The sequence below is a fragment of the Pelecanus crispus genome, chromosome 6 (genome assembly GCF_030463565.1).
Source record: "Pelecanus crispus isolate bPelCri1 chromosome 6, bPelCri1.pri, whole genome shotgun sequence".
NCBI classification, from domain to species: domain Eukaryota; kingdom Metazoa; phylum Chordata; class Aves; order Pelecaniformes; family Pelecanidae; genus Pelecanus; species Pelecanus crispus.
Window position 1 is genome coordinate 56,591,136 of NC_134648.1, and position 13,133 is coordinate 56,604,268.

The following is a 13,133-nucleotide window of genomic DNA, read 5'->3' on the forward strand; positions in this document are numbered from 1 at the left end:
CCTGTTTATACTTGGTTTCTTGATGAGACACCATGTCTCCTTCCATTCACGGGGCGGGGGGGGCGGCTAAAAATAATTTGTGCATGATTGTTTAACATGCTGTGTAATTGAAAACTTCCTTACCCAAGTGGTGGCCCATGAGGCAGATCTATTTCCATCTGATCTGCTTGGAGGAGGTGGGGACAGCTCTTTGGACAGCGTGTGCTCCCTCAGCAGCCTAATGCCTCCTCCTACACTTGCTTGGAGCCCAGTGCCTAAAAAAGCCCAGGTGCTGCTGCTGCATTCATACAGGAGATGGGTGGAACTGCAAACATATTTTCTTCTCCATATGTGAGTAGCTTGACCCAAAGCTGGGAACTGCTGCTGTGGCCTGAGGAGGGAATCTCGGCAGTAGTTTCTAGCAGCTCTGGCTGCACATGTAGGGTCATATCTTTAAAGATGAATATTTGGGAGTGATTTAAAATTTAAAATATGCAAAAGATATTTTTCAGGTTTCTTTTTAACCTTTCTCTTTGCACCACTTAGTCTTCGAAAAGGCAAAGGATGGGCTCACTGGCTTTAGTCACTCAGATAATTAAACTCAAAGGGTTTGAATACACTATAGACATGAGCAGAGAAAAGTATGGGTGACCCCATTAAGACATGCAGTGATACTGCTGGTAACACCACTGTAAACACGTAATCACACTCAACAGATTTTTGAAGGCGCTGTTCAAATCCAGGATTATAGGTGTAGGCAGGACAGGAGGTCGGCGAGGCAAAACTAGAGGCCACGTTTGGGTATGAGTGCACTAAATGTGATCCATACTCATGAGATTCCTGCTGTTTTAAATAGAGGGCACCTCATATTCCCTTAGCCTGAAATTCAGGTTTTGGTTTCAAGAACCTGTTTTTGTCCAATCTCTAAAGAAAGGAGTAACAACATAATTTTTTTAAACACAGTTATGCCATTTGGGGTTTTATGGATTTCGGAATGAGAGCATGCAAATGAGTACCTTGCAGATGGACCCCTTGAGCCCATATGAAGCTTTCTTGACTTGAGTGGGACCTGGGGCCCAGTTGCATTTGGCACTTGGCAGCATTAGGGCCTCACCATGCTGTGGAATGAATCCTAACTTGGTCAATTGCATTTGCAAAGCTATCACTGCTGTCCGGACAAATGTCGCCAACCTCAGTGATGCAGCAATGTGGAAGATCAAGAGGGCTCGTTTCGCACGTAATCGTCAGAAGAGTGTGCGTTCCCTGAGGGACAGTGTGAAGGGACCAGTGGAGTCAAAGAGAGCGCTCTCCCTTCCAGAAACCTTAACCACCAAAATTCGTTGAGTATCTATTTATATTTTTGTGACACGCCTGTATCTTATCCCTTAGGATCGTATCCTATTGCTGGGTACACATCGGAATTGTCAATATTTATCCAATTGGGATAGCACATTTAGGTTTCTGACTGCTTTGGGCATTATTCAGATAATGACAAGTTAGTGAGTTTGACAAAGAACACAGACAAACATTATGTCTGTGTTTGTTTAAAATGCCAGAACAAAATGCTCCAAGACTATTTTGTGGATAGATCTTAATTTTTATTTGTGGCTAATACACAGTAGTTTTGTCTAAAATAGATAAAGTGTTTACAGAAAAATTCCTCTGTTACTAATTTATTTATTAATTGTAATTATTAATCAGTGTATGCAGCATATGCTAGACATCTTAAAAACAACTGTTAATGTCTCAAATGAGCTTTTGGATATCTTCAGAATTCCTTTGTTAAGAAAACAATGTCCATGCAACATATCCTTCCTGCCAGCTTGTATAGGAGGACCTAGGTGCTGGAAATCCATAGGCCTGTATGGAGTGCTGTACAGATATCTTTCCCAGCAGAAATAAAGCTTACCCATTCTCATGTAGAGAATTTTACAAACACTGATTAGTCTTTATATTCAAATTGGACCTCTCACACTGCTCCTACCCATATAATAGGAACTGATAAAATGTTCAAACCTGGGTGCTGGTGAACTGTTAAGTTACAAGCTAACTTATTTTCTCCAAAGCAACCACCACCGTATTTTGGGACTCTTAGGTGATCCTTCTTGACTGATTTCTGATCCTGCATAGGGGCTCCTGTGTGGTGACTCTTGTACCAGCAAAAACGAACGATGGAACTAGAGTTATAGAACATGGTGCACAAAATATGTAGGGCACAGAAGTGACATGTTTCAAATGGTTACACTCGCTGCCTGACAACAGTGCTTGAGTATATGAATATAAATACGCTAGCAGTGAATATATGCTGAAGTATAAGATGTCAGTACTGCCTTTTTAAACAGAGTTGCTCTTGTTTTTTGTTTTTTGGTTTTTTTAAGCTGTGAGCTTGACCAGACATGAGCAGTCTGCTCCAGCACTTGGAGGAACACCAGAGCAAACACCAGGTGGGTTTGACAAGGGGGGTGTTTTGATGGAATAGGAAAAGGAGGGCACTAGTGCTAACTTCCTTGCCGACTCATGAGATAAACACGCAAGATGGAAGTTGTCTAAAAGGCACAGTGAATCACGTCTCAGCATGGTTCCAAAAGGTGTAAATTGAAGTCTTGATCTGTACTGAAAACTGCCCCCAGTTGTAAATAGTATTTCGGGGCTGGGAGGAGGCTATTCAGAGGTGGTCAGCTATGCCAGCAGTGCCTCACCCTCCTGTGTTTCATTGCCCACAGGAACAAGTAAATCTTTAGTAGGCTGGCCCCATGGGTCACCTATGTTCAGCCTGATCTTTGACCTTCAGGTTTTAGAGACAGCAGAGAGAATGCTTTTGATTGTCAGTACTGTAAATCACACTTGTCTCCTCAGTATGCTTATAGACATCATAAGTCCCTTATTTTATATTTACTGACATTCTGTGAAGATGTCACCCTTTTGTCAGGCATTTGTAGAATAGCTAGCTCAGCAGGGTCCAAGTAACCTCTAAATAATTGTAACTACTGACAGTTCTTGCCCTGAGTCCTGTGTAGACTGACCATTTGGAAGTGAAAAAGGTCAGATTCAGATCTTTTCATATTCCCTCTTCAAGACTTGCAATATTTCCAACAGGCACAAATTCAGAATTAGAACAGATCAGCTTACTGGATGATCAGCTGAAAGGAAAATGGCTTGCCAGCATGGGCGCTGACTAAGCTGTGAAATGGAGTAGGAGAGCTTCTGAATTAGCAGTATATCGCCCTATCATACTAGCCCAGTGAAAGCTGGAAATCAGCCAGTTCCTTGCAGGACATACATGCGGGTTGTCACAGACTTATAGAAGGAACAGGTGAAATAATGGTGCGATGAACAGATGTGTCAGTGAATGATTGTTCTTCATTTAATGGCACCATTCACCTGCTATACACTAGGCTTAGAGAAACTTGCCACATAAGAGGTGCCAGTCTCACAGTAGGCATTGTTAGCCATTGTGATTTTATTAGATGTATTTTGGTATTTCAAAGCTTCAGCTTCCAGGCTCACGTAATTAATCACCTAAGCTGCAAATTCAGGTTCCAGTAAAAATGTATATATAAAAAGTTACATGTAGCTAGTAACCACTGGTATGAAGAAGAGTCTGATAATATGATTCAAAATTTTCACAGATGCTTTGGAAACTAGGAGACAAATGACTGTGCCTCTCCTCCTGCCCAGCATTTCTTTCTTTCTAAAATTCATTTTTTGTAAAATAGATTTTTATTAAGGTTTGACTCATAGTTTCTAACACTTTGTGTTGGCAGCACTGAGCATATCTGATTCTTCTAAGGAACTAACTGACTCCTAAACACAGGCTGTACATCTGCTGTAGAAAAATACTTATTTTATACATACCACTTGAATGAACCAGTCCTGATGCTCATCTGTTCTTTCTCGATCTAAAACTGTAATCCTTGCACAGTTCAAATGTAAGGTGAATTCAATGTGCATTCTGTGTGGATTAAACACCAGGATCATGTATTTGTTCATCTGTCCTCTACAATTCCCTGGACAGTCACTTAGACAGTTTCATTGATAGGCACAGGGATCACAACTGGGAAGAAGCATGATATAATTGTGGTCTGATGTTTTATGTTACGTTGTGATGTACCTTAAAGTAATTTGAAGGTAAAGGGGTCTAAGGTAAGGGACAAATGAATAAAGAGATGAATCTGTGGACATAGGGATAGGTTGAATTCAGGAATGGTGGCTGTATATTAACTGGCAGGGTGTGTATTTGGTGATGTGAGAAGGTTTTTGGGGTGAGGGGTGTATGTGTATACCTTGTATGCATGTGTATGTATGTACCTTGTATGTAGGTGCACACACACATGCACACAACGTGTATGTGCACACAAAGTGTATGTGCATGCATTTTGAGGGGTAAAAGCCACCATAGCCACTGTAAAGATGGGGCTGCCTTAGTTTTGCATTCTTAGCTTGAATCTAAACAGCTTGATTTGGTACAGGATATCCTATATCATGTGTTAATGAAGTGAAGGTTTAGTTCAAGCTTGATATAACTTAAGACCCATTTCAGACAGCAGAGGAAGGTTTTCTGGACTCTGAAAGTCTATTGCCTAAACGGAATTGTAGGGTTTTTGCAGTTTTAAACAAGCAGTTCTCCATTGCTGGTTCATTGCCGGTTTCTGGATTAGAAGTAAAACCAGGAGGTGATTGACATTCCCTAGACTTGATCCTTAGTAGAGCTATGACAAGCTATTCAGGGCGAAGCTCTGTTCACTGTGTCCTGCTGTATGGTTTTCAGTGAGGGTAAAGTACGAGAAATGAAATGTAAATGCTTCAGAAAGTATCTTTCTGGAAAATAAAATGTCTAGAAAAGTCCTGGGAAGCGTCTGTTAACTGGTGTTAGTATTACAAACTCATGGCAAAATGGAGCGTTTTATCACTGAGCCTCTAAATTTTGTTGTCCAGTAAGTGAAAGTAAAATAGATTAATCTTTTCAGATTAATTACTCGTTGAGTTCCATTTGGAGAACCAGGACTTACTTAGAGCCCCACAATCCTTTGACTCATTCCATCTGATCTGCTGCTTTGGTTTGTGGAAAATCTCACAACATGTAATAGAGATAAAAAGTAGGGCTGAAGAAAGCAGTCTAGTATAATCTTTGTGAAAATGGTGTCTTTTTGATACAATTTAATGGAAAATTTTAACCTGGGTATAATATGTGGAAAGATTATTTCTCAGTTGATGACCACAAAGATAAAGTTATTTTCTATATACATTTTTAATGTGCTTCTGAAAATGGAACTTGCTGTATTTCTCATTCTAATTATTTCAGAATTTATTATTTTCTTTTTGCATCCGCAAATCTTGGTCCAGCAAAAGTTTGGATAGAGAATTTTCATTTTGAAGGAAGGTTTCTGTAAATAAAAAAATCCCAGTGAAAACTGTTTGGAATAAAAAATATTATATAATATAAAATTCATTATTTCTTTTTACCAAATGAGACCAGTAAAGGAAGGTTATTCTTAATAGAAGTGATTCTGAATATTTCCCCCCCTAGTTTTCATTTTCAGCTATCACAGAAATAGCAACATTCTCCCATGCTCAGCAAAACAGCCAATCAAACAAAACCCTTTACTCACCCACCAATAAAATGTAAAATATTTAAAATAATTTAAAAAATGACAGACACGGCAGTTTTGCTGGTGAAGAACCTAAGACAGATGCAGTTGTACCAGCAAAGGAGTCCCTTGTCAGAATAGCATATTACATTGAGAATATGGGTAAATTAGAATATTAAATTAATTTTTAGTATTTGCTATAAATACATAGCTATGAATTTACGTAAACCCTAAGACATGTAAGTAACTCTAACAGACTAAGTGGATATTAGTTGCTGGCTACTAACCCTAACACAGACATGCAGGAGCAATTTTAAGATTATACTTTGAGCTAATCTTGCTTGTAGGGTCTGTCCTGCAAACTTCAACTTACTGTTTTTGCAAAAGTAAGGACTATTTCCAACAGTTGAAAGGATTTATCCTTGGAATACATACAAGTGGGTCATTTTATAATTCTGCTTCATAACCAGCTTGCTTTATCTCAATCATTTGCTGTTTAGACAGATTGTTAACCATGGTTCAGAAAATACACCAGAACACATTTTAGGGACAATTTTATTTTTCAACAGTTATAGTGTTTAATGAACAAACTAAAATTAATGGTGTAATAAAAACTTAATTTTCAAGTATTGCCCCCTTTTGATGCGGTCAAAATAATATTTTTTGTTTCCTTTGTTGATTATCCTAGTGGAAATAGTTTTTATTTATTTTGCATATAATGCATATATAATGCATTTTATTTATACAGAAGCATTTAATTTAAATTCTTGTTTTAAAATGGGACATGTTGGAATAATATACTTTGCTGTCCTTTAGCCACGCATTTATTCAGAATTATTTAATAAAAAGAATCTGATATACCGATGCGTGAAATAGCTGCTGCTTTTCATGAATTCAATTCCTAGTGTGAGTATAACTTAGATCTTTAGGAACTGCTAAGCACTAAAAAAAGGCCTTACAAATAGGGTGAAATGGAAGAGGGTAACTCCAAAAGCAATTACTAGAGAATTCTAGTAACAATAAATGGTCTTAAAAGTAACTGGAAATACTGTATTTAAAAGAAAATATTAACGTATGAAAATGAAATACTTCCCTAGTTGGCAACGTTATTTGCAGTGTGTCTGTTTTGCTTGGACAGTGATAGTCAGCACCCAAGCTTCCTTGTGCTTTGTGAGTAGCCTCTTGTCTTTCACATGATCATATTCCCACGTGAAGTATTATTTCCATTCAGTTTTTATAAAACCAAGTCTAAGGCTTCTTCTCTGGGACAAAGTCATCAAAGTTTTGATGTAATACACAGTGTCCCAAAACCTAATACATTATAGTGCCTACATTTTGGCCCAAGTTATTTGAGGGAAATATGGGCTCAATGCTAAAACGGGAACTCTTCATTCTTTGTTTAATCATTATTTGGTAGAATTTTCTCCACCTTCTTCCTTTGCTGTTTTGTACATCCTCCACTGGCAAAGACTAATATGCACTAACTTATGCTGAGAAAAATCTGAAAATTATGCCAGGTGAGAATTTGGTGGCAATGGGATTTGATTCTCCTTAGATGTGAAGGAATAATAACACTCAATTTGTCAGAACACTGGGAGGGGAAGATAAGCAGCTTGGTTAAACATGGGAAAGCTGAGAAATGGAGTTCAGTGTACACAGTAAGTGTTAATGTGCTGTTGAGCCTGAGGCAACAGAGGAACAATGCCCTCAGAATCGCATGCCTATCTTCTGTGACTTCACCATGTGTATTTGGGCAGAAACGGAGGAATGAACTCTGGAAAAAAATTCTGATGTATTCTGTACCTTGTTTACAGTCTTACCCAGCATCTGATACCACTGTCTGTCTTGTGCCCATAGGACAACCTTCCCCAGAGAATGATAATACAATAAAAGACCTGCTGCCAGAGGATGCTGGGATTGATCACCAGACTGTCCACCAGCTCATTACTGTGCTAATGAAGTTCATGGCAAAGGATGAGAGCAGCGCTGAGTCGGACATCAGCAGCGCTAAAGCTTTCAACACAGTCAAACGCCATCTGTATGTCCTGCTTGGTTATGATCAGCAGGAAGGATGTTTCATGATTGCACCACAAAAAATGCGTGTTTCAACCTGCTTTAATGCCTTTATTGCTGGAATAGCACAAGTAGGTGAAGGCACTTACTACTTTTTGCAGCTATTTCTCATTGCCTGTTGTTGAAATGGTGGTAGCACAACCTTTTTTGTACCAAAACAATGGCTGAGTGTGGTCATCCTACTTAAACCTTAACACCTCTTCAGTTGGTGAAAGAATTTGGGAACAAGGATGGCTGCTTGTTCTTTACTCTCAGAAGGTTCTGCGTAGCCTAATAAACTGCTTTCTGTAAGTTTTTGCTTTGCAGTTAAAAAGTAAATAGTTAGATAGAAGTATGTTCATTTATAACTTCCTACTAGTACTCTAAACTTGCTGCATCATTGGCACAGAGATAACGGTTTTGTGTGTATGCAGGCACGCAAATAATACCACTGCATGAAAAATTAGAGACTGCTCCAAACCTGCCCTGTTTCCCTAGCCTTTGAATGCCTTACTTTCCTCACGTGTCATTTCCTCCTTTCCCATTCAGGAAGACCTGGGATGCACGTGTTCTTGCTTGTTTCCCTGCATGAATGGTCTGTAAACTCTCTGACAGTCTTCACTTTGCAGGAGACTCAATTCTCCTTCCTTAGAGTGCACCAGGACTTTCTGTTCTCCCTTTCCTAGGGAGTGATGCCACCATGGTGAACTTCTACCTGTATTGCTGTGATAAATGGCTGAGCACATCCTTGCCTTGTGCCTTCTTTCTCCATCTTGTAAGGAGGACTGTAATTCCCTACCTTACAAGGCTCTTCTAAGGCTCAATTAATTCTTACTGATAGAGCAGTTGGTGATGCTAGGCTGAAGAACATTTCACACTTGCAGAGTAGTATTATTATTTGCAATGAAGCATCATCATCACTTCCACACTTTTTCCTTATCGCAGTCTCACATAAAGGATTACATATGGGGAGAGAGAGGGCTGTGATTTCAGATCTCCCCCAGCTCTTAAAGTGCCCACTGTAACCTTCAAACATTGCCCAAAGTTATCGTGGCCTCTTCTGTATCTGCAATTCTTACCAGGATTTTCTGGTTTGTACATTGGAATCAGTGATTTTTCAAAGCCGATTGTAATGTAGATACTTAGATAAACTTTCATAGTCATGGAGATGTCGGGTATCTATGTTTCAGCAGGCAAAACAGAAAGTTTTAATGCAAACTGGGTAGCTGCAAATGCATCCTGATCCATTGTCTTGGAGCACCATTGCTATGTGGTGTTAATCATCTTTTACTTGTACAGTTTTAAGAGGAAGCATGCAAAAGGAGATTCAGGCCTCTTACCGTTGTATTCAGAGTCTGGAAGCAGCAGTTTAGATCCCAGGGCAGTATCTTCCACATTTCTTTACGTGTTTTCCAGGTTTGGATTCCCAAACTTCAGTGATCATAATTGACCTAATTTTCAGAATTACTGCAACGCTAAATATCAGCCCCTGTTTCCTCTTCCGCCTTTAAAATGTCTCGGGATAGCTGAATTCTCACCATTTCTGTTTGAAAAGCTTCATAGTTGAATCCTGGCTCCCCTGACGTCAAATGGAGTTTGAGAACTTCAATAGGCCAGGATTTTTCTCCATGTAGCAGACATCAAAACTTTAATTTATATTTTGGGGGGGATCTTTTTCTTAGCTGTAGGACTGCTTTGTGTTGGGAATCTCCTTTGCTGCAAGAGAAATGCTATTTGGAATCTGAAGATGTGTTTACAGAGTGAAAACTCAGTATGGAGCTCTTAGGAGATCTATTTCAGCTACACTCCCTCCCCTAGTCATAAATATTTGCTTTCCCCAGTCAGCTCCACAAAGGTTGGCAGTGGGCTGACTTGCTGGTTCATTGGTTTTGATTCCAAGCTTGATTGGAATGGTCAGTTCAAGAAAAAAACCTAAAATTGAATGTCTCTTAGTATTTTGCATCATAAAATCTGAGTATTTGGAATTCTTGAAAGCATAAAATGCCTTTTTCTCTCCCTAGCAGCAGAAGTGGGCAAGTTTTGGTGTTTGCAGTCAGTGTGGTATTGCCCCGCGTGGTGGCAATGTTGTACAAGGTTGTCAGAGTGGGGAAGCCAGCAGTGCGGGGCTCTGCTCAGCATCCCAGGCTCAGCTCTGCTCAACATTTGCAGCATCATTTATTCTAGATCTTTCTGTCACAACTTAAAAAATGGGTCTGCTCAGCTAAAGACGTGTCTGCATTACAGTATGTGCTGTGTTAAGGCAGGGGTCTGTCTTCCTTGTATGGATGAGTTTTTCCTAACCGTGCTGTATAACTGTATCTCACCCTGAGGGCACAAGGCATTGCAGGGTAGCACCATATTTGGTGATTATACATCATCTGTTCAACAGACTAGCCCTACATGGACAGACATGGGATTCATCTATTTAGGTCTATGCATGCAGCACAAAAATTTGAGACAGCTACACATCGAACTAGAGAATTCTATAGGCAAAAAGGTCTAGTCAGCTTGTTCAGGAGGGAACTTGAGAGGTGGGTTCTGTGTTTGTAAATTAGGATCATCCCCTTGTTCTAATAAAAACAAAACCAAAAAAAGAAATACAGAGCTCAAGGAAGTGGGTGATGTGGATGAAGCTGATGTTTGTGTCTCTTTAGATGTAAGTCCACTGAAACTGCAGGGATGGGTTAGAGCTTGGGGGATGTGCTGGAGTTTGCTTGGCCTGCTGTTCTACCTTCCTGGGTGTCAACCAGTATAGGCTGGAGTCAGAGACAAGGGCTTTGTGGATCCTTTTTATGATCTAGTTTAGCTGCTGATTTCAGGACATTAGCTATTTTTATTTAAAGCCATATGTTGGAAGATTGATGAGAAGATAACGAAAAATAGCAGTGCAGTTTCCATCAAAAACACGGTTGTGTCAGGGCACTGAGAATATATGCTCACACTGCACCTAACCATCAGGATTCAGATCTCTAGGATAGGCACCAAACAGCATGATGCTCTTCAAAGGTTGCAACGGAAGCAAGGCTTATGACTAGCAGTAATAACAGCAACCTGTCTACAGCAACACCACCACTTAAAATTGATGAGCATTTTGTTCAGAGCAAGATATTTTTCATTAGCTTTATTCTTGGATCCATTAGGATTTGCATGCTTAGAATTTCTGCATAACATCACAGACACAGCCTTACCTTTGCTATAGTGAAGAGTGGCATTCTTGTCTCATTACCTGATTCCAGAACACGGAGCTTAAAAAAACCCTACAGCTAATGTTGCAAGCCTGATGAGAAAATAATGAAAACTGGGAATGCAGTGTTAATACAAAACCCCAAAATAACCAAAACACACAAACCCGCCCTCTGAAAACCTACAGTTGCATCATATCTCTTAAACCTGGGATATACCTAATACGGTTTTGTCTGTTGAAACACGATCAACTTGTGCTATAATACAAGGCTATCCCAGCGTAATATATTTTATGAACTTGCCCATGTATGTTAAGATTTAGACTGTGCAGGATGAAAGGCTTTGAGAACACACCATCTTTTGTTTCATTTTGCCTGTCTAGCTAAAATGAGAACCTGGCAAGCTGGCAGAAAGCTTCTAACTGATAGTGAGACTTCCTTAAAAATGTCTGTTTCTTTTCACTTAACTGATACAGTTGAGGTATTAGTTATTTTGCTTCTCAACATCAGTGGATTTGATTTGGGTGAGCTAACTCCTGTGCTGATACTCTTTTCAGGTGATGGACTATAACATCAACCTGGGAAAACACCTTCTTCCTTTGGTGGTGCAGGTGTTGAAATATTGCACTTGTCCTCAGCTAAGGCATTACTTTCAGCAGCCTCCTCGCTGTTCCCTCTGGTCTCTCAAACCTCACATTCGGCAGATGTGGTTAAAGGCTTTGCTTGTCATTCTCTATAAGGTGAGTGGTCTTAAAAAGACACTGTCCGTCTTAAAATTTACATCAGTTTGAAATTTATTACCGGGAACACCTAACTGTACTGCAAGTGAAAGGAACTGTAAAGAACCCTTTTCTTTGATTTGCTTACTCACTGTATTTAATTTCAGTGTCTGAAGTAGTTAGCCTTTCATCTGTGCTACTGACCTATTACTTCTGCTGTCTATATTGTCTTTCACATGGTTACCTGAGAAAGAAAAATACAGATTTGAAAATAGGAAAATGCTATATAAAGTTCCAATGAATAGTATTTTGAGTGACTTAGAATTAGTTTAAAAAAAATTGAGTAACTTTAAATGGGGGGGTCAGCTTGTATTCTTTAGTTAAGTGATGCTTTTTAGGAAGTGTTGTTAACATGTAATGTGTTTTTATGCACTGAAATGGAGCTGTGAATACTTTTGATATGCTTAACAAATTTTTAGCAGGTCTGTAGGACATACAAGGAAGTGGAGACACTAGAAATGCTAACATGCTGATTGAAATTGAGTATTTGGAGAACAGTTCTGATGAGAGACCTTTTGCATTATTATTAATGGTTGGTTTTGTCATAAAAGTCAAGAAAACAATATATTAAATCTTACTTACAGGGTTTTTTTAAAAAAAAATTTAAATAATTCTGTGTACAAAGCTGAAAACAGTCCTGCTTCTCATGATGTATTTAGAAGTGTATGATCAAAGGAAGGCAAAGGGTATCCAGCTGACAATATGCTTGTCATTTTTCTATTTTACTGCCTAAATGTTTATCCAAGGAGAAAAGTTAGTTTTTAAGCTGAAGTTTTTCTCTTTCACTAAACAGTACCCCTACAGAGACTGTGAAATCAGCAAGATTGTACTTCACCTAATCCACATCACAGTCAATACCCTCAACGCTCAATATCACAGCTGCAAGCCCCATGCAACTGCTGGTCCTTTGTATAGTGACAACAGTAACATAAGCCGATACAGTGAAAAAGAAAAAGGTACTTTCAACTCTGTCATTTATATGATAGTCATTGATTTAATTCATTACGTCTTGCAGATGTTGTAGAAACGGGTAAATATGGCCTGAATTTTAGAACATAATACTCAGAATTAAGTCCAAGGTGTGACTTACCTGACCAGCTATAGCCATGTACAGCAAAAAAAATTCACAATTTCTCTGTAGGCTAAGCATAGCACAGCAGTCTAACTTCTCTTGGAGGGAGTGTACCTTAGACTTAGTAGTTCAGTCACCATGCCTGGATGGTCCTTGGCCTTTCTATGATAATATTAACTGATCATGTCCACACACAAGGTGTGCAACCAGCCTGACACTGCATTCTGATTATAATAACGTGGCATAGTGGCAAATACTTGATGTTGAAAAGAGAAAATGGTGAATTCAGTCTGTAGTTTGCTTTTGTCTGTAAAAGGAGCTGAAGTTGACTAGCTTACATGCAGATGTATATGATGTAGATGTCTAAAGGGGGAAGAGAATGGTTCAGCCCTTGGAGTCTGTGTCCAATTGTTAACTCTGTATGCGCTTGCCAGCTGTAACAGGTACTCTGATGGTGTGAACTGGTATAAGGTTGGGGCTT

General features: G+C 39.3%; 1 protein-coding gene across 3 annotated transcripts in view; it reads left to right on the forward strand.

Annotated features, from left to right (window-relative positions):
• The window catches only part of UNC79 (unc-79 subunit of NALCN channel complex), a 112,832-nt gene that overhangs the window by 42,970 nt on the left and 56,729 nt on the right, over window positions 1–13,133 (forward strand). For 2 of the 3 annotated variants that reach the window (XM_075712411.1, XM_009478453.2), the window contains 4 exons: window positions 1,139–1,318; window positions 7,425–7,711; window positions 11,359–11,541; window positions 12,374–12,536. In XM_075712411.1, coding sequence (XP_075568526.1) covers window positions 1,139–1,318; window positions 7,425–7,711; window positions 11,359–11,541; window positions 12,374–12,536 — 813 coding nt within the window. Of the gene's footprint in view, window positions 1–1,138; window positions 1,319–2,357; window positions 2,424–7,424; window positions 7,712–11,358; window positions 11,542–12,373; window positions 12,537–13,133 lie in introns of all 3 variants that reach the window. The other variant, XM_075712410.1, reaches the window with a different exon arrangement.